Source organism: Camelus ferus, chromosome 3 (genome assembly GCF_009834535.1).
Source record: "Camelus ferus isolate YT-003-E chromosome 3, BCGSAC_Cfer_1.0, whole genome shotgun sequence".
Taxonomy (NCBI): domain Eukaryota; kingdom Metazoa; phylum Chordata; class Mammalia; order Artiodactyla; family Camelidae; genus Camelus; species Camelus ferus.
Genome location: NC_045698.1, coordinates 92,086,848 through 92,114,249, shown reverse-complemented (window position 1 = coordinate 92,114,249; position 27,402 = coordinate 92,086,848). Strand labels below are relative to the sequence as shown.

The 27,402-nt window shown below is 52.1% G+C and overlaps 1 protein-coding gene across 8 annotated transcripts in view; it reads left to right on the top strand.

Annotated features, from left to right (window-relative positions):
• Positions 1-27,402, top strand: part of SEPTIN8 (septin 8) — a 53,836-nt gene that overhangs the window by 23,926 nt on the left and 2,508 nt on the right. For 2 of the 8 annotated variants that reach the window (XM_032476711.1, XM_032476710.1), the window contains exons 1-9: positions 3,529-3,751; positions 14,764-14,884; positions 15,890-16,085; positions 16,390-16,576; positions 17,621-17,782; positions 18,374-18,470; positions 18,668-18,836; positions 19,030-19,162; positions 19,282-19,472. In XM_032476711.1, the coding sequence (XP_032332602.1) occupies positions 3,722-3,751; positions 14,764-14,884; positions 15,890-16,085; positions 16,390-16,576; positions 17,621-17,782; positions 18,374-18,470; positions 18,668-18,836; positions 19,030-19,162; positions 19,282-19,472 (1,286 nt within the window). In that variant the 5' untranslated portion in view covers positions 3,529-3,721. Of the gene's footprint in view, positions 1-3,528; positions 3,752-14,763; positions 14,885-15,889; positions 16,086-16,389; positions 16,577-17,620; positions 17,783-18,373; positions 18,471-18,667; positions 18,837-19,029; positions 19,163-19,281; positions 19,473-21,723; positions 21,877-21,914; positions 24,736-27,402 lie in introns of those variants that run through there. The other 6 variants (XM_032476716.1, XM_032476715.1, XM_032476717.1 and 3 more) reach the window with 6 other exon arrangements.

Genomic DNA, 27,402 nt, shown 5'->3' with positions numbered 1-27,402 from the left:
TTTTCACAATTTTTGTTTAACCTCAGAGGTATCTTTTAGGAAGTAATATAGCTCTTGTGGTCAAGAGTTCATCTCTTCCATCAGTTTCACTTCAACTTCTTTTAAATTCAAGCAAAATTAAATTTAATACTTTTATTAAAATGGCATCTGTATTATTGTCTAATTCTTGTTAATCATCTCTGTGATCTTTGCTCCTGTCTGTAAATATGCATAGAAAGCTTTGTAGAATGATGTAATGTAATGGTCATTTCTGTGGTTGATTCTTAAAGGTGGTATATAGCTGATTATTTTCTTGTTTGTCTTTTTTTGTATTTTAATTTTTCAATAAATAAACAAATAAAACATTTTAAACAATAGAAAAAAAAATTTCAAGCATCTCACTGAACAGATTAAATAGTCCAAAAACAGACTTGGCAGATACTGCTGCTATCTGCCAACATCTATTGTCCTAACATTTTGTGGAATTTTTAGCTGTACATATGATGACCAGAAGAAAGATCCCACTTCCCAGTTCTGGCCAATAGTTAAGCAGATATACCATGTGGCAGCTTCTGGGACCGCCTGAGAGTGTTTGCTTGTTTTTCCTTTATTGCCTTCATTCCCTCCTGCTGCCTGGAATGCCAGTTTCACCATGTGGGACCACAAGATCAAGGCTTTTCAAAGCAAAGCAGCATAGAAGGCATGCACAGAATGTCACATCACGTAGACTGCCTATCTGGATAATGTGAAAAAGAAAGAAACTTCTGTCTTTTTGAAGCAACTAAACCTTATCCTAACTGATCCACAGACTTACACACACACATAAAAATTTAGTTTTTTGATATTATTTGCATTGTACATCAGTGATGATGAAACAATTGGTTAGGCACACACATAAACAAATCACTGATGGATCTAAATGTGACAAAAATTTAAAAAAAAACATTTCGTAAGAAGATACAAAGAGAATATTTTTATGAATTTGAAATAGGTAATAATTTTTTTTGAAAAGAGGTTTCATGTTGAAAACCATGAAGAAAATAACAGGTAAACTTTACAACAGCAACATTTTGAACTTTTGTATGATGAAACTAAGCAAAAGTAAAAAACAAGCGACAGCGAGGTCTGTCGTGCTCACGTTCAGTGTGGTGCTGGTGTGTATGGGGGGTGGGGGCAGAGGGGTGGTCAACCAAGTTTGAGGAGGGCTGCATATTCCCTTTACCTCTCAGACAGTGACGGTGCATGTAGGCTTATCAAAAGCTCTGAGGACTTCTACAGAAACCTTTCCCTGTATGGAACTCAGCATGCCACACATACAGTTATTTAACTGTGGGACCACTGTGTGTGTAACAGTTATGACCTTCTCCTGGGTGTACAAAGAACACTAGGGAATGCTGCCATGGGGAATAACATTTGGCCTCAGGTGAGAAATGATTGCTGTACTCATTTTTGTTTCCACAGGTAACTCTTCCTCCTTCAGTACTTCTGACCAGCAGCAGCACTGGAGGAGGCTGGGGGCAGAGAGGAGGAAGAGGAGGAGGAAGGAGAGGGTGAGGGAGAGGGAGAAGGAGAAGAAGAGGAGAAAGGCAAAGAAGGAGGAGAAGGAAGGGCAGGAGGAGGAACAGAAGAGGAAGAGGAAGGGAGGAGGAGGAAGGAGAAGAAGAGGAACCCAAAGGAGACTGAGAAGAAGAGGAAGAAAGAAAAAGAAATTTGGGGCTTGGGGAGTAGATGTAAATTTTTCTAGTAGAGTGAACATATCTCAGGAGAAAGTAGTCAGCTGTGATCTGGGCTTTTCCTTCTCACTGCCAGCAGCTGGAGCTGCTAGAAGTAGGTATTTTGAAATATACCCAACTGGGGTGGGGGGTGGGGAGACCATTTTAAAGATAATTTAGGGCAGATCCCAGAGAGTGGTGATGCAGCAAATGGTAGTTGGGACAGATTTCTTGCCAGTTATAGGAAAGCAAAAGGAAACAGCATAGTCTAAGATGATCAACTCAACACCGATAGATACTCTCTCTCTCCCTCCCTCCCTCCCTCCCTCCCTCTCTCTGTCTCAGTTCTGACATCAAGGCCTTTGTAGTCTAGAGAGGGAGATTTTATTAAACATTTTATTTCAAGTATAGTTTAAAGCCCTTTCCTTATTTCATCATGTTTAATCCTGTGGCAGAGGTATTATATTTATTGTCACTTTTAGAATGAGGAAAGGGAGGCACAGGTAAACTGCCTAAGGTTGAAAAGCTAGCAAGGGATGGAGGCAGGGTTCCAACCCAGGCAGTTTGCTGTAGGTTCAGCTCCCTTAACCATTGTTTTGCCTGCTTCTTGTAAATAACTACCACATAGCATATGAAACACCATGATAGGGAAGAACAAAGTGAGCACACTGAGTCAGAAAGGACCAGTGAGATGTCACTGCACCTTAGTGACAAGCTACAGCTTTGTCCAGGAGAGAAGGGAGGGGAAAGCTAGTGGAAGGGACAGGAAGGGGCTCCTCTTAAGGCCAGGTGTGCCGAATCCAGATAGGTCTTTGGGCACCTTCAGCCAGCGCAAATTCCTGGAAAGGAGGGACAAGCTGGAAGATATTGGGGGTGGGAGTGGTGTGGAGGCTGTACCCATCTGGGATGAGGCCACTGGAGGAGCAGGAGGCAAGCCTTACTATATATATTATCAAAAAGAGAGCCGAGGGAAAGGCAGAGGGAGGGGAAAGAAAAGGAGGGTACAGAGGTGGAGCTGGATTTTACACATAGCGAAAAGGACCAGAGCTCCCTGCGGCCTTTGGCTTGGGCAGAGGTATTAATTTTCTAAGTTTTGTGCACGTTTTGAGTAGTGAGATTAGCAGAGAGAATGTGCATTCATTGGGAGTCTTGTTTGCACAGTGCCCAGATTCCATTAAGACATCGCTCCAAACCCTTGGGGGCAGGCAGGGTGACGGTCACTTGCAATCTGATGTCTTGACTGTCGAGTTCGGCTTTTCTGTTGCACAAATCCAGAGCCTCAACTGCGCATCCTGTGCATTCGTTGCGCAAGGACTTGAAGGTTGGTCCCTGGCCCGGGAAGGCCGCCTGGCCGGATGCGCGGGTCCCGCCCTGGGTTCCTCCCAGACTCCGACCAAAGCATCAGGTGGGGCCCAGGATTCAGTCATACGAGGCGGAGGCGGTCTCTCCTGGACCCGACGGGCCTCCTGTAGCCCGTCGACACTCTGGCGGGTGATCCCAGTGCATTTGCAGGAGGCAGCTTGGCGGGGGAGACCCCTAGGGCGCACGCAGCACCCTACTCTCCTCCGCACAGAACGGGCTTCCTAGAGCGCGGGCGCGGGACACTCCCACCCAGGCTGGGCTCCAGCCTCCCAGGGACACACCGCAGGCCCCAGGCACCGGCCCTGGGCCCCCGGGCACTGCCCTCCTGGCCTCTGCCCTCCCGACCCCCCCAACTCGCGGACTACAAGTCCCAGCAGTCCCTGCAACTGGCACCTCCCGCCTCGCAGCGGAGACCCCCGGCCGTCCCAGCGGCGGGGCTCGAGCTACGCTCGTGGCCGGGACGGGCGGGGAGGCCGGTCCCGCGGGCGGGGGCGGAGGCGGCTCCGCGGCTTCTCCCGCCGCCGCCGCCGCCAAGGGGAGTTTCCAGGAAGTGGCCATATTGGATCCATTCAGCCGCAGCCGCCCGGGCGGAGCGCGTCCCGCAGCCGGCTTGTCCCCGTCGCCCCCGGGTGCTCGTCCTGGCTCGCCCGCCCGGCGCGGAGCTCGCCATGGCGGCCACTGACCTGGAACGCTTCTCGGTGAGGGCCCTGCTGGGCCGCGGCGCGCGCGGGAAGCACGGGGCGCGGGGAGGGGGCCGCCCTGCAGCTGGCCGGGGGCGCGAGCCGGGCTGTCAGCACCGCGCAGCCGGGCCTCGATGCCGGGCGGGCGGGGGGACACCGGGGCGGGCTCTTCGCAGCGCTATCTCGGGGTCGCGGGGCTGCTGGCGGGGGCGCCTTGCCGGGCGGCTGGCGGGGTCGCCCCCCTTGGGCGAAGAAGAGGCAGACCCCTTTCGCGAAAAGGAGCAAATAAATATCCGCCTAGGTGCGAGGACAGACTGGGGCCTCGGGGGCCGGACAGAAGGATCCAGGATTCTCCGAACCCCCATCTCCCTGAGTGTTTCTTTTTACAGTGCTGGGGAGATGCCTAGCAGCGCAGGTGCTGTTTGATGGGCACAACCGGTGAGGATGAAGCCCTAGGGATCCGAGGGAGTCCTTCAAATGAGCTCAGGGCAGTTGCAGACTTGGGTCTTGAAGACCTGGGCCTGCTTTTGCTTCCCGCTCTAACCCCCAACCTCCACCGCTACCCAAGCGCCTGGATCCTGGGTGCGATTCCAGGCAGGTCCGGCCTCAGTGGTCGGGTCTGAAGCAGCCATTGCCCAGGAACTAGAGAGATTCCAGATTCAGCCCAGTGGATGTTTGTTTGGGCCCCAGTCCGGGTATGCCTTCTGCAGGGCTAACGTCTCTGGTGATTCCTGCAGAGGTCTCTCTGGGCCTGAGCCGACCAATAGCCAACTTCCTGAAGGCTTTTTATAATTCACCCGGGGAGAGGGACCTTTTGGGGATTGTGTTTGCAGGTCCCTTGATGTCTAAGGCTGGATTTGGGTGTGTCTAGGAGGTTGGGCTGTGAAGGAAGCTGTGTCCTCCTGCCAGCATGGCCCTGGTCCGTGGTAAGGGGGAGGAAAGGCCCAGGGATTTTGGGGGGAGGGGGGATATGCTAAATATGTGACCGATAAGGAATTGGTTCTGGGACTAAATAAGGGATCTAGGACTTATGTAATTAATGCTATAAATACTCTGTTCTGAATTTATATATGTAAATTTTCTCTTTAATCTGAAAATACATTTTTTGGTCTACTTTGGAAATATGCATAAATAAAGCAGGAACTCCTGGTTTCATAATTTTTAGACTGGGGTAATTTATTCTCATTGGAGAGGGGGCTGCAAGTCAGGTCAGTAAGTTTAAACACAGGATTTAGAGGTTGGGCAAATCAAAGTTCACCCCACCCCCGCACTGTAAATGGGAATTTGTTCAGGCACCCCAGGAGGCCAGTGCCTGAATCCCAACAGACCTGCTGGTTAGCTGGAGGCCAAGAGACCTGTGAATGTTTGCACATCTCTGCCTGTATGTCTGTGTGCATTTTCTGTGCCCAGCTGACCAGAAAGTTATGTCTGGCGCTTGTCTGTCTGTGGCCAGAGGTGATTCTAACAGTTGGTCTTGCAGGTGGGAATGGTATGTAGAGTAACCAGAATCAGACTGCCTAATGTGTTGTTGGCCGTGTGACCTTGGGCAAGTTGTTTAACCCCTCAGTGTTCTTATCTGTATAATGGAATAAAAATACTACCTCCCTCTTAGGGTTATTGGAAGGATTTAATGAGAGGATCCAGGTGAGGTGCTTAGAGCAGTGTCTAGCACATGGTAAAGACACAGTAAGTGATATGTGTTACCTAGTGTCAACGTGGATGTGAAGACTGGCCCTCTCTGTAAAAAGGCAGCAGAGAATGAGTTTGCTCCGTTAGACAGCACCCTCCCTAGGGTCTCCCATCACTGCACATCCGGAGGTTATCCTCAGAGGCTGAACTGAAAGGCTCTGCTGCACTACCAGGCAGTCAGCTGGAAAGGCTCTTGCCCCCAGATTCCTGTGTTTGCTCTTAAACCACATCTGTGAGGAGTTCAGGTATTATCCCCATGGTGGGCCAACGCACCAGGAGGGGACTGACTCAAGTAAGGGTGTACAACCTGAGCTCAGGGGCCTCGGTTACTGTGCCAGGTTAAGTCAGATGAATGGATGCCTTCCACACCCTTCACACTTTGGGCCGTCAGCCTTCTGGGAAGACTTGGACACGGTTGAATTTGGGTGGAGACCTTGGGTGGGGTTTGGCCAGAATTTAGGAGTCTGGACTCCATTCTCTCCTGCCTTGTCATCCTGGGAAAATCATTTCTTCCTTTATCTTGCTATGAAGTGGATATAACCATACTGGTATTCTTCAGAGAGTTTCTGGAAGATTAATTGCAGTCTGTGGCATGTTGGGAGATATGTTTAGGTGTCGCACCAGCCCCAGGATTGACTTGGGTGTTAAGCAGTGGCCAAGAGGCTATGATCTGACTGAGCTGTAGCAGGTTGACACTGCCCCTTGGGCTAGCTCGGTAGTTGGACCAGCCCCAGAGGGCTTGGGAACTCTCCCAACCTGGAGCTTAGATGAGCATAGTGGTGCTCTGAGGTCAGTGTGTGCTGGGCTCCTGTTCCCCACGTGGCGTGATGTAAACCCCTCAGGCTCAGCATCCTTTACACTCTGGCTGAGCCTTGCTCAACCCTGGATCAGCCATGGAGTTACAGTTGAGATGTCCCTGGATGTGCATGTCTGGAACAGCCCTTTGGGGAGTTTCTGTTCCCTCTTGCCCTCCTTGGGCAGCCAGAGTCCTGTCTACTCTTGCTTTGCCCTCCTCCTTCATGGGTCCCAGACTCTGGAGCATACTCTTTTTCTGACCCAGGGTCCAACTCCTGTGCTGCTTCTGTTGGAATCTCATGGGGCAGGGTTCAGACTCCGTGGTGAGGGAGGACTGAGCGCCCAGGGAGAGTAGAGCTCTGAGGGAGAGGGGGTGTGTGGCACGGCAGCCTCATGCCTGGCATCCCTCCCAGCCAGTCACTCTCCCCCATTCCCTCACCACTTTATCCCGAGCACCATCTGTCACTTCCGTTGTCACCCCTGTAATCTTGACACTTCCCCAAGAAGCAGGCTATCCAGAGAGTGCCTACTCCATCCTTGAAGCAAGAGCTGGTGGGAAGGAATGTGGGAGGCAGCCCTCTCACCCTAGTGGGGCTGTCATGGAGTGGTATCTCCCTGTTCTTTGAAAATGGCCAATAACTTCCCTGCTGAGCTGTTCTGAAGGAGAAACAAGAGCTGAGCAAGGGACATCTATGCAGCTCTCAGTGCCTCGTGGGGTGGAGGGGTTATATGTGAGCACCACCTGCAAGGCTGCAGCTCCACCTGCTTCTTCTGGGAGGGGAGTTGGCCCTGCCCTGCCTCCCTCATAGGCATGATACCACGCTTTGGGTACTCACCTTAGAAAGTTCTGCCTAGGATCTTGATTGGAATGGATCCCAGCAGGGAGACTGATGGGAAGGCATTGGTGATCCAAGGGAGCATATAGTAAGGGACTGACCAGAGTAGGAACAGAGAGGGTGGCAAGAAGGAGACTGACCACAATGCCAGCCACTTGGGAGAATGGATGGAGGCTGGGAACCCAGAGCCAGACATTTGTCAAAAGCTTGGGATGGCAGGGAGGGTGCTGGATATTTTGTGTCCATCACCTGGTTGATGCCAGCAGCCTGTGGGTGAATAAGGATGCAGACTCTGGTCTTTGGCACGTGTGGGCCTGAGACCCAACATCAGCCCCTGAGCCCCCCTTGAGATGACCAAGAGGGTAGAGCCCTCTGAGTTTGGAGTCCTAAGATGGGCTAGGTGGAGGTAAATATTCGGGGCAGTAACTACCACGAATGTTTCTGTGGCTCTGGTCCAGCTACCAGAAGAAAGCCGCTGCAGGATGACAGAGCAAAGGGCCTGAGGACTGGCTGGCCTCCGTGTGTCCCCTGCAGCCTCTCCAGTCTTCCGCCTCTGTGCTGCCAGCTTGGGTCTCAGGATCCCCAGTCATGGCCCCAAGGCACAAACTTTGCCAGAAAACTAGATGTGGAGCTATGCAGGCAGAAGGGAGACACATATGCTGAGGGAAGGAATGCCTCCCAAGGTCGACACGCCTTTGTGATAGAGCTGGGGTGTTCTTCGCTGGAGCCATTTGCATCCTCAGGGCTCGTGTGAGGAACCATGTCTGGGAAGAGGTGGTGGAGGACAGGGCAGGGGACATCCAGGCTGTAACATCAGTTGCCCTGGATGGTATTAGGGCAAATTAGATATTCTTCTCCCTAGAACACATGGCTTCCAGATGGTTCTTGGCCCCTATGTTGGAGGCCACATGGGAGGGACAGATTCAGGGAAGGAAAGAATAGGGCCTATTTGAGATCACAGGTTCTCCCTACTCTCCGAGGGGCCCCCTGGGCTTGGGCCACCTGGAGCCTGAGGTTCAGGGAAGGCTGTGGGCATGGACCCAGGTTCACTCACCAGGCTGCAGGGCCTGGGTGCAAGCGTGACACTCTGCCTGGTGCTGGGGTGAATGGCACATGCAACAGAGAGGTATAGCAGTCCTGCCTGGAGCCTCCACTGGCCCTCTTTGGTGCCCCTGCATTTCTCTGCCCCTTCCCAGCACCGGCATCCATCCTAGGGTAAGAGGCGGGCAGGGTCGCCTTTGCTGCCCACATTCCTCTTTCCAAGGGTGGGGTCTCATTCACTGTGGAACATAGGCTGCCTTCATCTAGTGATGTCCAGACTACTGTGGCTTTTCCTGCTGCAGGGAAGTAGGGGCTGCCACCACAGTCCCTGAGCCAAGTGGGAAAGTATGAACACCTGGGGTTCCAGTACCTTCTGTGGCCCCTAGTGCCCTCCCCATCCACTCCATGGTGAGATGGACCACTCCCTCTTAGGCGGCACAACAAAGCTCAGGAATGTTTCTGTGTCCTAGGCCTGGGGCAGGGTGGTGGGCCCAGAGACCAGTAACTGTGCTGCTGGCTTCTTGGAAACCTGATTCTGACATGAGAAGTGTGAAACAAACCATCCCAAATTACTAAGCGGCTGTCTTGTGTGCAGAGAGGAAGGGAAGTGCTTCTCATTGAGGCAGGGACGCAGAGAGCCTGGAATACTGGGGTCAGGGCATGGGTGGCCTTGGACTTCTGGGGGTAGTTTCTCAAAGTCCCTTCTCTTCCCAGGATGGAGGGGGGATGAATGGCCTTGAGGGAGTGACCTCCTCCTGGGGCCCAACTGCCATCTTGCCATTATCACCTTGTTTGCTACTGTGCTAGTGCCACAAAGGCTGATCCTGGCTCATGTCTTCTCCCCAGGTTTTTGTTGCCACCAAAGAGATAGACACTTTGGTTCTCAGGTGTCCTTTTGATTGCAGACAGGTATATCCTGCCTCTATTCTTCCCTCCTGGCCCAGGGTAGCAGCCTTACCACCCCCTCCCTCCCATGCACATCCCTGTGGTTATTTCCCGTAACCTTTGACCTGGGCTTAGAGGCTTGTTGTGGAATCCTGGGACCAGAGCCTAAGCCTTTCCTGGGAAAATTCCTAGGATTCCTCTTGGACTCAAGGACAGTTGTTCTATGACCACGGGTTCTGGCCAGAGGCCTCTGCTCTGGCTATTTAAGGTCCAGAGTAGCTAGAGCCGGGGGTAGGGTGGTTTGTGCCAGGAGCATGGGTGGAGAAGGCTCCCAGTGGCGCAGAGATTCCTGGGTCCATTGCACAGCAACTTAATACGCCTCCCCGAAGCTGGAGCTCTCTTGGGGAGAAGGCTTCATGTCTGCCTGCGGGGTGCTCAGGACAGTAGGTGCTAGGCATGGGAGCCTGAGAGGAGAAAAGTGTTAGAACTCCAGGGCACTTGGAGAGAACTCTGTGGAAGATCTGGGGTGGAGGCTACTCTTTGTCTAGGATTCAAGAGTCAGATATAGTTATGGTGGGCTATCAACTCTGCTCCCACCTGAACAACCAACCCAGTTTGGGAGGCTTGGTGTCAAGGGATCTTTATTCACCCATAGCTTCCTTGCCTCTATTGGTGCAGACATTCAACAGATTGCCAGTTCCTCCAGGGTAAAAGCCTGTTTTTGTGTGGGCAAGTGTGAGACATGGTTTCTCCCCAAATCTCACCTCTCTTCTTGGTAAAGGGGGCAGCTCCTCTTGGCTGGTAATTAGGGCTGCTCCAGAAGACTCAGACAGCATTTCCTGGTCAGGAAAAGGACGTCCTATTTATCCACTGGGCTGCATAACAAAATGCCATTCTCCACTTTGTTCTGGACGACCGGGCATGGAGGAACGCAGTCAGCCTGAGCAGTTATTATTTTGGTTGTTGTCTTTGATGTGCCAAAGAAATGATGACATAGAATCCCGGAGCCTGGCTCAGGAGCCAAAAGCTTGTTAGTGATTAGAGAGGGGATAATGGCCCTGTGGAGTTTCCCATTGTGTGTGTAGAGCTCAGAGCTGCTGACTCTATATCCTGGAGCTTTGAGGACAGCTCAGGCCCCCCAGAGCTGCACCCCTGGGAGCTGGTTGTGTGGAAAGGGCCAGAAGCAGCTGGGTCCACCTCTCTCCAGGGTCTGAGTTGAGTTGTCCAGCAGGAAAGCTCCTCCTGCAGAGGAGTCTCCTGTGCGTCTCCATATCACGAGTGGAGACCTGGTGTTTTCTCCTTCCAGGTCACTATCCTACCAGACCTGGGGTTGCAGACTGTCAGGCCCCAGACATACTGTGTTGGGCCCTCATGGTATTCTCAATTTGTAGTTGTTGCCAACTTTTGAAAATTAGTGGGTTTCACATAAAAATATGGATTTCTGGATTCTGTTTTAAAAAAAAAATTGGAAGATCTAGCAACACTAGGTCTGCATTTCCACAGTTGGCTGGAGTCACAAAACCATAGCCATCTTGGACTGAGCGCAGCCTCTGCAGTTCCCCGCTGTTCCTACCACTCCCTGAGGCCCCCACATTCAGCCAAGGCACCGAGTCTTTCATCCAATAGGCATCAGAGTGATGTGGCTGGAAGTGTGGGTTTTGCAGTCAGACCATCTCCATTCAGATCCTGGCTTCACCCTCCTGAGCAATGTGGTCTTGGAAAAATTACCTAATCTCTTGGTGCCTCAACTGTCTATTTCTGTACAGTGGAGATAATATACAGCCTACCTCATAGGGCAAATGCGTGGACTAAATAAGATTAAATTAGAGTCATACGTGGTAAGCGCTTGATAACTGTTAGGCGTGGTTGTTATTACTAGAGTGCTTCCCTTCACTCACATTACCTGCCTAGCTTCTATAGGCATTTGAGATTAGACTAAGCCCCTCATCTCTAGAATCTGGTGTCCTCATCTTTTTATTGGCGGCCATCCCAGTGCCTGGCACGCAGCAGATGTGCCCAGCAAGCATGTGTTGGGTGGCTGAATGAGTGAGTTAGGAACATTGTGAGAGTGGGGGAGTATTCAGTATAGCTGAATGGTTTGGAGCAAGGGCTTGGCTGCTCCCAAAGCCCCACTCGGCCCTGATTAGTTCTCTAGCTTCTGTGCACCTCAGTTTCCTTACCTGTAAAGTGGGGATGATAATGGTGTCTGCCACATAGGGTGGGAAAAGACTGTATAAATAACTCGGCTTAGTCTGCACAGGTGGTCCTTGGCAAAGTGGGAGTCATCCTTTGACAGCTGTTCCTTCCTGCGGTGGTAACACTGCTTTTTCCTTCCCCGTCCTTGCCCTCCTGGCTTTCTCCTTGTTCTGCTGCATTCAGAGAGTTTCACTTCGGAGACTGTAGCAGTCAGGAAGCTTTCAGTTGCAGGTAATAGGTAGTTCCCATTCACCTGGCTTAAGCGGTAAAGGGGAGATGTGGCCAGGGAAAAGGGAAAAGCCCAGAGGTAGAGCAGACACTGGCTCTCTCTTCTCTGTGATTTTATTGGCTCTGCCATCCTCTGTGAGTGGGTTTTAGTCTTAGGCTGGGTCCCCTTATGGTTATAAGATGGTCAGTAAACGCTCAACCTGGGTCGCTTACCTGTGCCTGAACTAATTGTGGGATCAATGCTGACTGGCTTAGGAGCTAGCCCTGGAGTTGGAGCTGAGGTCTTGACCTGTCAAACTGCAGGTAGCGGGTGGGAGACCTGCAGCTCCTTTCTGAGCTGTGGGAGCTGAGACGTGCTTGTGATGCTTTGTAGGCTGCTGGCTCCTGCCAGCTAGGACCCCACACAGATCAGCAGAAACACCTGGGGAGTACTTTGGAGTAAGCAGTGCACCTTGGATCACATGTTGTTGATGCCAAATATAGGATCGGGGAGGTTGGCATTAGTGAGAGTCACACCTCAGTAGAGCTGGGAGGTCAGGTCAGTCTCCTGAGACCAGGGAACAACACTCTGTCCCTGAGAGAACCAGCAACCATTCTTCTGTGTGTGCACATGTGTGTGCATGTGCTCCCATGGCCCCTGAGGCTCTGGAGCAGGCATCGATTGCACCCGGTCTGTGCCCCTGGAGTGACAGAGTGCACCTGGGCAACAACTTGGGCACAAGGATCTCCCTGTACTCCACACACTTCTCCAGAGAGAGCCCAGCTATGTGAGTGAAGGCAAGCAGGGCTGGCTGAGCATGGGTAGGTGGGCTTTGGTGAGACCCCCAAGTGCTGCTCTTGGCCTTTGGAGCCTGGGACTATAAGAGAGTCAGGGAAACTCAGGAAGAGGATGGCCTCTGTTTCTGTGCAAGTACTCTGTCTGTGCGCGTGTGTGGTTTCCAGACACAGCTGACTGGGTGGGTTTTGGCGGCAGACTACAGGATGTTGGATTGCATCCTGATTGTGTCACTCTTGGAAGAAGAGGATGAATAAACACATAGCCTTCTCTGCAAGCACAGCACGCCTTAAATTTTGGAGATTTTCAGTCTTGCCTGAAAGGAAAAAAACTCTAGACTAGCTGTTCTGTCCTCCATTTGATCCTCAAGCTGCCATGAGCAGGTGGAGCAGAGACCGAATAATGAAACTCTGTGTAAGGTGGGCAGATGCCCCCGATGCTGTGGCAGTCGAAGACAGTGTTCCGTGATTTATAAATGGTAGTGTTGTGTGTTGGGCACAGTGGTGGGAGGGTGGGAAGAATGGGAAACCTGACCTTCCCCTGTCCCCGCCTGCAGCCCACTTCAAGGAGCTTATGGAGGAGTTGGAGAATCACAGTGCATATGAAAAGGACAGCTAGTAGTGCAAGGGAATGGGGTCACAGCCAAGTGAGGAGCCTGGAATGTAAGTACTTAGGGCTCAGCCCAGAGCAGGTGCCAGGGAAAAGGCAGAGTGATCTCTGGAGCCCAGGGAAGGGTCCAAGTTTGAAAAGTGCACTCACAGGTAGCCAGCCAGGCAGGAACTGAGCCTGTGAGAAAGACCTCACAGTGAAGGGCCTGGAACACCATGCTAGGGGGTGTGGACCTGACTCAGCACATCCTATGCTCCATTTACTGGTTTTGATGTGGGCACCAGTGAGAGGAAGCTGCCTTTGGGGACTTTTTTTTTTTATTATGTTTGCAGCCCTGGGGGGACCTGGACTTTATTGGAAAGGTTGTGACATAATCCCCTGGGGATAGGGGACAGGGAGAAGCTGTAAGAGCAAGGAGGATCATTGGAGAGAACAGGTTTAGAGGTAACTCTGACTTGTTCAAGGAGATAGTACAACTTCCCAGAGGGGCCATGTGGGGTCTCGGCTGCACACATGCACTTGGAGACTTTGTTGCCGGGTTGCAGTGACAGAGCTGGGGGAGAGGGCCTGGGGGAGGGGGCACATGGGCACGGTGAATGAAGAGAGGGCTGATTTGAGTACCAGGTGCTCTAGCTGGGAGGAAAGCATGGTTAGAAAGTTTAGGCTGAGGCAGCAGAGAGGTCAGGGGGTGCGCGGATGCTCAGGAGATCCCTGTGCTGGAGGCTGGGATCCAGGGCCCTGCTGTCTGGTCCCCAGCCCCCTCTGCCCACTGTGCCTATGTCCACATAGGCATAAAGGCTGCCACTGTCCTAATCTGTGCCCCTGGGGCTGTCTTCAGTTGGTCCTGGAGCTGTGGGCTGGATGGCAGGATAAGACCCAGACCTCCTGCCCTGCCCTGTCCTGTCCTTGCTCTGTCTAGCTGGCAGTCAGGGCAGAGGGGCTCGGGAATGGAGGAGGCATGTTTCTGCCCCACACAGAGCTCTCCGGGGCCTGCCCTCGGGAGGGGCCAAACCCAGGGAGGCTGAGCCTGGGAACCTTCCCTTGGAAGACAGTATTCCACCCCCTTCCCAAGGAAGCAGAGCCTCCGTCCACACAGATGGGAGTTCGACCTTGACCCTCTGCTTTGGGTCCTGGTGGGTTCTTTTTATAGCTCTGTGGGCCAGCTTAGTGGCCCCTGCTTGCTCAGGACTGCTGCCTGCGTTGCTGGGCAGGCCTCCACATTCTCCTCCAAAATCCTCTGTCTAAGCAACTAGGACTGGGTAGGGGTGGGAGGGTGGTGCAAGCCAGAGCCTGGGAATCTCATGAGAATAAATACCGCTGAGGCAAGAGGAGGCCTCAGAGTCACCATGCCCCAGAGACCGGTCCGGAGACCCAGTGGTGGGTCCAAGTGAGCACCGGCCCCTTAGGCAGGCCCATGTGTGCATTTCACAATTGGGTGCGTGAGGAGCAAGGGATGCCCATGGAGGGCTGTAAGCCCAGCCTGATGGGGGAGGCCCCCCGACAGTGCAAGTGTGAGAGGTTCAGGCCAGACCTGCCTTTGCTTGAGTCCTGCTTCCATGGGAGAGGCCACAAGAACACATACACCCTCCAATCTTGGCCTTTTGAAATACTTTGAGACCCAGGGACCATCTGGGGCCTCCCGGGCAGGGGGGCAGGTGAGCCCTCGGGGTAGCAGCCCTAGGTCTTGGGACCATCTGCCAGGAGATGCCTCAGGCCCAGGCATCCCTGGTCAGTCCAGGAGGAGTAGACCCAGAGGCCAAAGGCCACTTCCCAGATGAATTCATGAGCCCTGAGGCCCGTGGGCTCCTTCTGTGGAAACTTGGCCTGAGTTTGGGGTTCTGGTGCACTTAGCAGTGTGGCTGAGATATACTGGCAGTTCAGACAAGGTTGGGGGTGACTGACTCAGCTTTGGCCTCCCCGCTACTCGGTCCCTTTTCCCCAGTGGGCTCACTGAGTTCTCTGTTCTCTCTCGGCAGAACGCAGAGCCGGAGCCCCGGAGCCTCTCCCTGGGCGGCCATGTGGGCTTTGACAGCCTCCCCGACCAGCTGGTCAGCAAGTCGGTCACTCAGGGCTTCAGCTTCAACATCCTCTGTGTGGGTGAGTGTCATGGCCTGACCAGGGGGCATCCTCAGACCAAGGATGGACAAGGACCTTCTGGGAGATGGGGGCACTGCTGCCCTGACCACCTGCTGAGCTGCAAGGGACCCCCCCACCCCACCCCAGGCAGAGTGACACTGGGGGCTGGTCAGGGCGAGGCTTTGGTGGGTGTCTCTGCCAGGGTCAAGGACAGAGTGGGAGCCAGGGCCCAACTCAGGGTTGCCATGAAGAGTAAACAGGATTAGGCGCATGAAAGTACTTTGTAAACTCAGTGTTTGTAACAGTGGTTTAGATTCATTTGTTTGCTTGTTCAAAAAACACTTACTGTTGTTCCCACTGTGTCAAAGACACTATGGTAAACCAGACTCTCCCTCCATTACAGTATCATGTGGTAAGAGCTCCAGTGCACATCTGAACAAATACAGTCCCCAGCAGGGGGGCTCTGGAAGGTTCCCAGAGGCACAAAGAGCCCTGCCAGACCCTCCACAGGTGCCCAGGCCCTGGCATCTGCCAGGAAAGCAGCCTTTCCTGAACAACTCCCACTCCCAATGAAAGCTCCATGGGCCTGGAGCCACCCAGGACAGGTGGGCTGAACCACTGGTGGCTTCAGACCCTGGCCCTACTGGCCCCATGACCATCCTGGGCCCAGGAGGGATGGCATGGAAAGCAGGTGACTGTGTTCCACTGAGGCCAGCAGAGGTGTCCATTGGTGCCTCACAGTTGCCTGGCTCTGCCTCTTCCCTACACCCTGAGGAAATATCGAACACATCCCATGTCTCATGTCCAAGTCAGCCTTTTGGCTCTTGTGTCCACATATTATTTCTGAGGCCACTGGGAAGGAATGGTTCCTGAGGACAAGGACAGTGACGGATGGAGTGGGAGGCCTCCTCCTCTCTCTTGTATGGAGGCTCAGGGTGCCTGAGCCCCACCTGGCCTAGCTGACAGCCAGGGACAGTCCCAGTTCCAGCCTTTGACATCCCCTCCCCTGACAACCTGTTCTCCCAGGGGAGACTGGCATTGGCAAGTCCACACTGATGAACACGCTCTTCAACACGACCTTCGAGACAGAGGAAGCCAGTCACCATGAGGAGTGTGTGCGCCTGCGGCCCCAGACCTATGACCTCCAGGAGAGCAACGTGCAGCTGAAGCTGACTATTGTGGACGCTGTGGGCTTCGGGGATCAGATCAATAAGGATGAGAGGCAAGAGGCAGGAAGGGCGGTCTCTTCCCCATCCCACCCACATTGCCGAAGGTTCTAACACCCTGCCCTAGCACTCTGCCCTCCTCGCTGCTCCCCCGATGGGGAACCAAGCCGTGTTCCATGAGGGCCAGAGGAGGGCTGCTTGGCGGGCCAGGAGAAAGGGTCAGCCTCCTGGACCCAGACAGAGATCCCTGGGTAGAAGTTGTTTGTTCCTCCAGAGGGAAGGCTGGTGGGCATCCCGGCTTGGCTCCGGCCCTGCCCTGTGTCTCCACTGCCTGCCTCCAGGTGACAGAGCTGTCTGTAGTTACAGGCCCATCGTCGACTACATTGACGCACAGTTTGAAAACTACCTGCAGGAAGAGCTGAAGATCCGCCGCTCGCTCTTCGACTATCACGACACAAGGATCCACGTCTGCCTCTACTTCATCACACCCACAGGGCACTCCCTCAAGTCCCTGGACCTCGTGACCATGAAAAAACTGGACAGCAAGGTCTAGCCCCCCTCCAGCTGGTTCTGAGGGCTCCCCGGTCCTACACGGAGGTGGAGTGTGGCGGCTGCAGTGTGACTGTCCACTGTGGTCGTCAGGGGCTCTGCTAGTTGCGGGCCTGTGGACTGCCCCCTGGCTTGGTCCTCTCTGTATTTTCTCTTGCATCTGTCACTGCAGCTCCAGTTGGCCCCAACTGCTCTGGGCTCTTTCTCCAGAGCTCCGTCCCTTGTCTGGCCCTGAGCCTTTTCCTTCCAGCTGAATTGATTCTAATTCTCAGTCTGCCAACTCCTGGCCTTCTCCCCATCCCCCTAGAGTTACCTCCCCACCTCACCCCTGTTCCTCTGACCCTCTGACCACCTCCTCAGAGCGTCCCAGTTCTCTGCTCGCTTTATCTCTCCAATTCCTAGTTCCTCTGCTTCTTTCACTTACTCTGTCCTTCCTACTGTGGCTTTCCCTTGGGTTCTTCCTGAGCCCAGTAGAGAGGGGAGTGTTAAGGCCCAGAATTGGAGTAGGAATGAGGTATTAAGAGGGCAGCTTCATGGGACAACAGGAATGGCTTGAGGTCCTGGAGGGCGTACAGCCCCACAGTCACCTGTCAGCTCTCATGTGACTGTGCTCTCCATCTCAGGGGTTAATGTTCACTGTGGAGAATGGGTTAACCTTCACCTGGGAGACTGAGGTCTTCCTTTGGCTACTGCTAATAGGTCATCTTACTTGCTTAGTGGCGAGCTCAGCCCCCTGCTGCTGTTTCTGTGAGGCCCCATGCCGGTTAAGACCTTCAGAGCACTCTGGGCCAAAGCTGAGTATGCCCAGGGAACTAATTTCAGGCTGGATGGAGGGTTGGGGGAGTCAGGGCTATAAGAAGCACTGCAACTGATTGTTTCCACGCATCAGAATGGCCCCAGCTAGCTGGGTTCAGGCTGGGACTCCCTCGGGAGCAATTCTATCTCTCTGGCTTCCTGCCCCTCTGCCCAGGTATGGCCTGGGCAGGGCTGTCCACTATCAGGAAGCAACTGACATGCTGCCCCCTGTCTCTGATCCTGGCAGGTGAACATTATTCCCATCATTGCCAAAGCTGACACCATCTCCAAGAGTGAGCTCCACAAGTTCAAGATCAAGATCATGGGCGAGCTGGTCAGCAATGGGGTCCAGATCTACCAGTTTCCCACTGACGATGAGGCTGTTGCAGAGATTAACGCGGTCATGAATGTGAGCTTTGGGCAAGGGCCTCAGGGCTCGGGCCAGCAGGCTTGGAGCCAGTACAGATCTCTGACTCAGCCCCAGGCGACTCTTGTTCCCCTGCATTCCAGCCTTAGCTCTCCAGGAAGGACGGGTGGGCATCTGGGCGCTGGCCAGTCCTGCAACCTGTGGACAGGGAATGGGAGGAATTGGGTATTGGGCTGGTACTGGGGCTTCCCCAGGTTTAAGTTTCACAAGATACGAACTCAGGGAGGAGACCTGAAACCTGCAGGAGTGAGCTGGTGGGATGGCAGGGCTTGGGAACTTGGAAGAGAGTCAGGCCCACAGGTCCTTTAAGGGAGCTTCTAGTGGCCCCTAGGAAGCCCAAGGGCTGCAAGAACACCCTGGAACACAAGGAAAGGGGATGGGGGTTCAGCCCACTCCCCTGTTTGGAGGTTCCAGGATATTTTTCCGAAGGGCTGGAAAGCCAGGAAGTGAGCATCTGGCCAGGCCATGTTCAGGTCTGGGCAGCCCCTCTCTGGAGCCCAGGGGCATGAAGGGTGGGTCTGTCCATTAGCCTGTGTCAGCTCAGGGCTCACGCACGTTTGGGCCCCTTTCCAGGCACACCTACCCTTTGCCGTGGTGGGCAGCACCGAGGAGGTGAAGGTGGGAAACAAGCTGGTGCGAGCACGGCAGTACCCCTGGGGAGTGGTGCAGGGTGAGTGTGGTGGCCAGAGCACATCCTCAGCTGGGGGCCCGGACTTGGTCCGCTATCCTGTGTCTTCCCCGTGACCATTTGTTATCTGTGCTCCCTCGGGAGTCTGCCTCTACCCTCTAAACACTGTCCTATGCCCTGTCCTCCCTGTGCTGTCCGCCTGTGTATCTGCCTGATGCCTGCGTGCTCTCTGTTTTCAGTGGAGAACGAGAATCACTGCGACTTCGTGAAGCTGCGGGAAATGCTGATCCGTGTGAACATGGAGGACCTCCGTGAGCAGACGCACAGTCGGCACTATGAGCTCTACCGGCGCTGCAAACTGGAGGAGATGGGCTTCCAGGACAGTGATGGTGACAGCCAGCCCTTCAGGTGACAGCTTGTCTCCATGGCCCCAGCCAGACTTGCCATGCTGGCATCCATTCCGGGAGCTTGCAAGCCAGGGAGAGAGGCCTTCGGGACCCCAGAACCCCAGACTCTGTGCTCATGTGACTGCTTCTCTGGCTCTGCCCACCCCATCCCACCATAATCTCCCTCTTGGCCTCTTTTCTCTGCACCTCCACAGCCTCCAGGAGACATATGAGGCCAAGAGGAAGGAGTTCCTGAGCGAGCTGCAGAGGAAGGAGGAGGAGATGAGGCAGATGTTCGTCAACAAAGTGAAGGAGACGGAGCTGGAGTTGAAGGAGAAGGAGCGAGAGGTATGTGCTGGGCGTGGGGGTTGTGGCGTGGCCAGGGAGGGGCCAGTGCAGCCAGGCCAGGGGGGCCCAGGTCTTTCCCAGCCTGCGCGAAGCCCGGCCTCCCCACCTTGTGCTCCCAGCTCCACGAGAAGTTCGAGCACCTCAAGCGGGTCCACCAGGAGGAGAAGCGCAAGGTGGAGGAGAAGCGCCGGGAGCTGGAGGAGGAGACCAACACCTTCAACCGCAGGAAGGCCGCGGTGGAGGCCCTGCAGTCCCAGGCCCTGCACGCCACCTCGCAGCAGCCTCTGAGGAAGGACAAGGACAAGAAGAAGTAGGTGGTGGCGCCCCGCCCCGCGCTGGCTCGCTCACTCTCGCTCACTCTCGCTGGTTCACCACTTTACTCTTGCCTTTCACTTGCTCTCCACCTCGTTCTTGCTCACCTCTCTTTCTTTCACTATGATCTTCACATCTCGAGATGCCAAGCACTTGTTCACACTCTTGCATTTGTGCGTGAGCGGCCCCTCTCCCATCCCACACCCTGTTTCTCTCTCTCTCTTTCTCACCCTCTCTCTCCTGCAGCCTCCTCAAGAGCTGGGTGGAGAAGGCTGGGCCACACAGGCAGGAGTGGCCCCTGAAAGGGTATAAGGTCTCAGGGAAAGTCTTCCAGTCCAGGAGAAGGTCAGGGCCTGGGAATGTCAGCATTTCTGGACAGATTCCAGAAGCTCTGTGGTTTCTGCTTGGTCAGCCATGGTGCATCCCCCTCAGTCCTGAGGCCGTGGACTTGGGCCCCATACTGGTAGGCAAGTAGTGGCTGAGCACAGTGGAGACTTGAGCCCAGCCAGCACTGGCCCCCTGGGCACTATAATCGTGACCTGGCTGAAGGAAGGACAGCAGCTCCATGCAGGGGCTCTGTAAGTCCTGCTGGAGAGAGGGGCTGCCCCTCAAGTAGAGGCTGGAGTTGTTCCTGCAAGAGTAGCCCCGGAGGAGAGAGAATGATGGGGATGGAAGGAAGGCTTTCCCCAGCCTCCGGGAGTGCAGTCAACTTACTGGCCAGGTGGAGGCTGCTCTAAGTCCCTTCTCCTTGGCGCTTTTCATAGCCTATTTCCGCACTCACAGCTGGAGTCCAGATGCCTTGGCTCCTGGGGCTCTCCCTCCCCAAACTCACTTCTTTCAGTGCCCCACACCACATCACACTATGGAGATCTCGTCCGTTCCCACTTCTCCCTGCCCCTGGCCTGTGTCAGGTACCCTCCTTCTCTTGCTAACCTAGCAACTAAGCAGGTGTACCCATCTTGGTCCTCATTCTTGTTCTTCCGGGAATCCCATTTCCTCCTGGAATATTTGGGAACGTGTGTGTCCAGGCCCTTCCTTCCTTGGTAGCAGTGGAGCCTTGTAGTTAAGGCCATGTAGTACAAAACTAGCTGTGGCCCTGGGATGCTGCTTGTGGCATTAGCACTTCCCCTGTCCCCCAATCTTGCATTCCCTAACACACACACACACACACACACACACACCCATACCCATGACACTATCTTTCTCTCTCCTGCCCCATCACATACACAGACTCAGGCACATATCTACCAACAACACACAGTCCCCAAGACACATCTAAGGAAAAGATACTTACAGAGCTTCTCCCTGGGGGAGATCAGGGGGACAAGGCCAGGCATTTAGGAATTGGATGTTAGTTCTCATTCCTAAGGCCTGTCTTCTGCTCTGGGACAGACCCTCCTCCTTTCTGTAGTTTCTCCCATCCTCTTGACTGGTGGCTCCAACCCAGCTGCTGGTACTGCTGGGATAGATAAGCCCCTGCTTGTCCCTGAGGAGGACCCAGCCCCACACTGCCCTCAGCCATATGAATTTCCCTTCTGCTTTGCATTTGCTTCCAGCCCTGGTCCCATGTCTAGCTCTTGGTGAGGTTGGTGAGCTTGGTGAGCATGGGGGCTCTGTGAGTTGGAACTTGTGTGGATTTCAAGCTAGTGGCTCAGAAATCTGGTTTCTCCTGAAAGGGGGTATGTGGGTCTATGACCCAGGTGCTGGCACCAGAAGAGACTTTGCCTTGCTCCCTGCTAGTTTAGCCTAGGCCGTCTCATTTAAAAAAAGAAAGAAAGAAAAGGCATGCAAAGTCCCCTAGGAAATAAGCTATGGAGAAACCACTCAAAGACTGAAGGCAAGAATGTGTGGCCAGGTCGGGGTATGAGGGCCGGTGGGCTGGGGTGCAGGCTGGCTGCAGAGGCACCAGCGCAGTTCAGGGTGGGGCTCGTCACCGGTGTCAGATCTCCCTGCTTTTTTCATGTGACCTGGGCCTGGGAAACAGGTCTTTTCTGTTTGCTGGACATTCCAGAAAGCTTCAGTCAGTTTGGCCTCTGGAAGAGAGCCCTCTGTTCCCATGTTGGCTTTGTGGAGACCAAGCATAGGGTAGGTGGGGTGGCTGGGATCACTCCTTCCTCCTGCCCTGGTCAGAGGAATGACATGAGTCAGGAGTGCAGTTGGGGGGGCATTTTTGGTGACCATTTAGTTGAATGGCTTTGATTGGTTGTATTCTTCAAATTGTAATCCATTTTTGCAAAATTACTTTCCAGTCAGATCTTGACCCTCAGCCTGGGATGCCATAAACTGAAGCGAGTTCTCTGCTTTGCTCGTCACAAACGCCAAACTGACTGCCCTTTCCCAGTGTCTATCTTGCTGTCTTTTGCTTCTGTTTGATTTGGTTGTCTGCGTATCTTTTAATGTGTCTGTTTTTGTTCTGTTTTTTTTAATTTTTATTTTTCAGTTAACGCACGCACAGACTTACATGTCAAGAGCGGACTTTAGACTTTCATGTGTTAAGTTGCTTGAGTTACACCTTCTCCCATAACATGGTGTGAGGACGGACTGGGAGCCGGTACAGACTCCAGTGTTTACAGCCTTGCTTTGTTCCCCAACCCCAACCGCCCCAGGCTGCCCTGGCCTGGCGGGCCACCCTCTCTATGCAAACTCGTCAAAGCCATGAATGCTGGAATCCAAAACTGATGAGGTTTATTTTTTTCAGAGCCAGTGGCTGGTCTTCCATTTACAGTGTCACTATTCCTTGACGGAGCAGTTTTGTGCCACTCTAGTGAAGGCCCCAGCTGGCGATGCTCGGCCTAATTGTACAGCGTCAAGATGGCAACTCATGCAGTGCCCTAGGTGTGGCTGCGTGGTCTGGTATACATGCTGCAAAATTCGCCCGATTCCCCTTCATTTTAATTTTTCTAACCTAGAGCTTAATTTCAATAATAACTTTTACAACACTTCTAAATTTTTACTTTGGCACGAGCGTAAAGACAAATAATATCCTCTCCTATTATTTTCATAAGTAACACAGATTCCCTGATTTTTAAAACTAAAAATATCTCTAAACCTTTCTTATGTATAAAGTACCCCTATAAAATACAGGGAGAGGTGGGTAATAAACGTCCTGTGATGGCAGTGTTTGGAATTTCTTTATGGATGAAAGTGGATCATGAACAAGACCACATCCAGTGTTTTTACTGTGAATGTAAATGGAACAGCAGCCCAAAGCCATTGTGTGTGTGTGCCCCAGAGGTGCTACCTGTAACCAGGGTCCAACCCCACGTGTGTGTGTTAAGTGTTTGACTCCAACTAAGACCCCCAAACCAATCCTGCATATTCCAAATGCAAGGAGTGCTCAGTCAGGAAAGGTTTTTCTCCCAGTCATGCCAGGTCATTGTTCCCTTTTTCCTGGCTGAGTCACACGGCAAAGAGAAGAAGGTGTCTGACGTATGTGGCCAATTTAAGAAAAAACAGCAGATGAGCTTTTCCCCTTTGGCTGCATTCTTAAGGAGAATATTGTAAGGAAGTACAAGGATTCTTTTGTGTTCCTGTTGGTTTGCAAGCCACTGAGAGTATCAGGGTAGAATATATGTTCTGATAATACAGGACACAAAAAAATGAATAGACAAAAGGAAGGATTTCACTTAATGTTGGTGAAGCACTGTGCTGGGCACAGGCTACCCAGAGTAGTATGCAGCTCTCCCCTCAAGGAGCTCACAGTCTAGTGCACTCCCTAGTTGGAAGCCTTAGGAAGCTGAGGTAATATATTGTTAGACTGGCAGTTTGTTATGTCCTTCATCTTCCCTCCTGTCATTGTTTCCCTCTTTTTGCCTTTACTTGCTTTACTGATTTCCAGGACCAGGTTCTGGCTCCTTCCTGCCACTCAGAGAAGGCTGGAGGGTGAGCTGTGTGTTTCCACCAGGGCATGGCCAGAAAAAGGTGGCCCTTTTCTCCTTGCCAGGAGCAGAGCAGGTTTTATTGATGCCAAAAGTGAGAATTCTCCAAGGGTTATGCCATGACCAGGATTGGATGCAGATTTTGAGGGGCTTGAAGCTTGAACTATTTGAGAAGTCTTCTTCAAAAAAAAGAATATGAGTATAAAATTAGGTACAGGGCCTTGGAAGTGGCGTTGAGAATTAAACTTCATTAGCTTCTCGGTAAATCCACCTCTGGTTGTAATTGATAACTGATGCTTCCGTATGGGTATCCAAAAAGGTAACTCAGCAGATCTAAGGCAGATGTGGACTGCGAGTGGCTTCTCTTTAGCATAATTATATGTCTGCAAGTGTATTTAGTTGGCTGGAAGGATGACCTTTAAGATAGCCTCTGTCAGCTAATGTATTTCTGAAGATGAGGCTCAATGACCCAACCGGTTCACTGGTCATGTAAGAAATGAGGACTCCTGGTTCATGGGCCAATCTGGGGTGGAGTGGGCAGATTCTGTCACCCATCCACTGCTGTCTGCGGGCTGCACCCCGGGCATACACGGAAGGCCAGAATTGTGGCGGTTACCTGCCTGTGGGCCCAAGGCTTCCCAGGGAAGACCTGTTACTGTTACATTTTCTGGGGTCTGAGCTGCCTCCACAGTTTCCATTAACTTTAGTGAGCCTCACTGCACTTTTCTCCCATGCTGTTTGTGTTTGGAATTTTGTCATTTTTAGCTAAGACCAAATTAATCCTTGGTGTACAAGGTGAGCTTAAAACTTGCCATTGTTTATTTAACAAGCTACCCCTCGTGGAATGTGACCCCTGCCTGCAGGATCTGATTGCCCCTCCCTTTCTATCTCAGTATCATCTGTTGGCATTATTAGGACTGTCAGTGAGATCATGCTGCATTTACTATCATGTCTTTCATGAACCAAGTTGATTTGGGGTAGAATTACCGTGTAATTTATTGGCCAAATTGAGACTTTGAAGAGTGAAAGGAGATGGTGTTAATAATTATGCCGGGTCAACAGGCATAAGCTATAACTATTTCAGGCAAACTGGGATATATGGTCACCCAAGTCACGGATAACCTGATTCTGGGTGGTCATAATTGTGCAGACTGACTGCATATGTGTCTATGTATGTATTTGTGTGGGTTCTCTGTTAAGCACAGCTCATATTACTGGATAAAAGGCCCAAGGGAAGCGTGGCTTGCTAGTCTGTTACGTTAACATGCTTTTCTAAAACTGCTTCACTTGTTAATTCATTTACTCCTTCATTCATTGACTGTTTTTGTTCCTTTCCATTCACTTTGTACTCATTTTTTTCATTAAATTTTGCATTTATTTTGAGTTTTTGTGGTGTCTTTTTTTGGGCAGTGGCTTTTCTGATTTAATGTTTTCTAGCCTATTAACCTGCTACAGCTGTGGTAAAATACAGCTTGTCTTTTCTGTGAACTTTGTGGGGTTGATCAGTTTCTATAGGAGTTATGTTTTAATAATGAATCCTGCCATGGGCATCTGTGTAAGGCTCTTGACTGGGTGTGGGATGGAGGAAAGATAGGAAAGAGAAGATGCAGCCTGTGGTCAGTGAATCTTTATCAGGCAACTTGATGAAGCAGGACATGAGAGAAGGCAGCCCCTGCCCTTGAAGAGTTTACATTCTTGAGGAGGAGGCTCGACTTGGGACAACTAGCATTTGACTTCTTATTGTGTGCCAGTCATTCCTCTAAAGTGCGTTACATGTATTAATTCCTCTAATCTTCATAATAATCCTATGATTAGGTATCATTTTCCCATTTTATAGGCAAGGCACAGAGAGGTTAATTACCCAGGGTCACACAGCTCCTAGCTGGAGGAACTGGGGTTTGAATATTGGTCTTCTGTACCCTTCATTCCTCAGCTATAGCTGCTCCTTGGCCATCTGATGGAATGACAGAAGAACAGTGAAAATGTAGCCACTATTAAAGTGTGCGGTTTGACAGTGTAGGTTGGTGAACCTGAGATAGTTTTGTAGAGGTGGGATGTCCTCCTAAGTAGGCAAACATTTGGTTGAGGAAGGGCAGACTGGTGGTCGAAGGAAGCAGTGGCGATCTGCTGGGTCCATCTGTTGAGGAGCTTCCTCTGTTGGACAGTCGGCTCATCTCTGGGAGATCAAAATGAGGAGATGGGGGCATAAGGTTGGGGAGCCAACAGCCCAGCAGGGAGTCTGGCATGCAGGCACCCCCAGTGAGGGACAGCACAGCTCTCCCCAGGGGGAGGCAAGTAGCAGCGAGGCAAAGTCTTCACTGAGCTTTGAAGGACGGAGATGCTCCAGGAAGCCAGGGAGAGTAGGGTCACAGTAGTGGAGGGTACAACATTGTACTTGTTCACCCAATTATGGGAAGTAATATTTGGACACATTTAAGAAAGGACTATGATGCTCATCTCTCTGCTCTTCCCTTAGCCCATCTGCCTCTGAGCTCTCTTCTATCTCCCTTTTCTGCAGCCACAGTCCTTCACCAATCCCTGCCCTCTGCAGGTGGGGACAAAAGGAAGATGGTTTGTGTCCATCTTTCTTCCACCACAATGATCAGCAGTCTGATTTGAGGTGGGATAGGAGTCCCTAAACTTCAGGGAGAAAAATGTTAGAAGGGAGTAGGATGGGACCTAGGACCCCAAGGCAAGCTTGAACAGCGTAAAAACTTAAAAAAGAAAGAAAGATAGAGAGAGAGAGAAAGAGAGGGAGGAAGAAAGAAAGATTGATTCTCCCAAGTGTTTTACTTTGGCAATACGAAAGTTTGCTTCCCCAAAGAAGAGGAATGTTTACAGAAAGATGAAGCAACAAGGCTGTCCCTTACCTACGTCCATGCTGCTGCTCACAGGTACACCTACTCCTTTCTTCAAGAGATTGAGAGTTGGCTTAGCTCTGAGGATGCAGCTTACAACCAGAGCTACTTGGTTAAGGAATCTGAGTACCTCTCAGCAGTTCCCTGAAGTCAGAGACAGCCCAAGCTGGTGTGGGCCCTCAGGATGAGCCCCCGCCCTACCAACGACAGCGCCCACTCACAGTGGAAGGAAAGCGGCAGAGGGCAGTCATGGCCACTGGCAGGAGCTGTGGCCAAGAGCAGCATGCTGCCCCCAGCATCTTCATCTGTGCTGGGCTAGAGGACAGTTACTGAAAGGACCCAGGAGATTGTATTTCAAGTGTATTTAACTCTATCAAGTCTAAATACCTGGTATCCAATACATGTAAAATGAGATTCAGACAGGGTTGAAAGGGATTAAGGTGTATTTTAACAAAAGCTCCAACAAGCAAATTTGTTTCAACAAATGACAGAGATTTGTGCTGACTATATACAACACTATTATAGTATATCTGGTTCTTGATTATTTTGTGCCTAGTGGCAGATCACACTCCCCGTGGCTTAGCACGTTTACAAAAAAAACTGTTCACAGTGAAAGGACTTCACAAATCACCTCTAAATGTGTGGCTCAGCCATTCATACCCCCACCACTACTTACACAGCCCCAGCTGGCAGAGATGCCAGCTGGACTCCACTGCCTAGAGAATGGCTCTATAGTGTCACAGCTTCCGAGGGGCAGCTGGCTCCTCCCTCACAGCCACGCTCGTCATCTCTTCCTCCTTCTGACAGCACAGTGTTTGGAGCAGGCTTAGCCTCAGAACTAGCCCATCTCAACTAAAAGCTCTAGGAGCTGTGCCTTCCCATCACAAGGGTCACCTTGAAATGTCATTCTTTAACACAGACATTCCTCTAGTTAAGCTAAGAAACTACTTTGCTCGAGAGTAACAAAGGAGAAATGTGCCTAAAGCTTGACCAAATACTGTACATTAAACAAAGCATACTTTATTGAGTCCTTATAAAGCAAACATATAAATCATGGCCAAGTCAGCGTAAACGTATCTGGAGAGACTGTCCCACTTTTGCAGGGGGCAGGCAGGGTACTTGGGACTTGAAGTGCTGCACATGTTCCTGGTATGAGCCTGGGAAGCTGGGAGAACCTGGCCAGCTCTGGCAG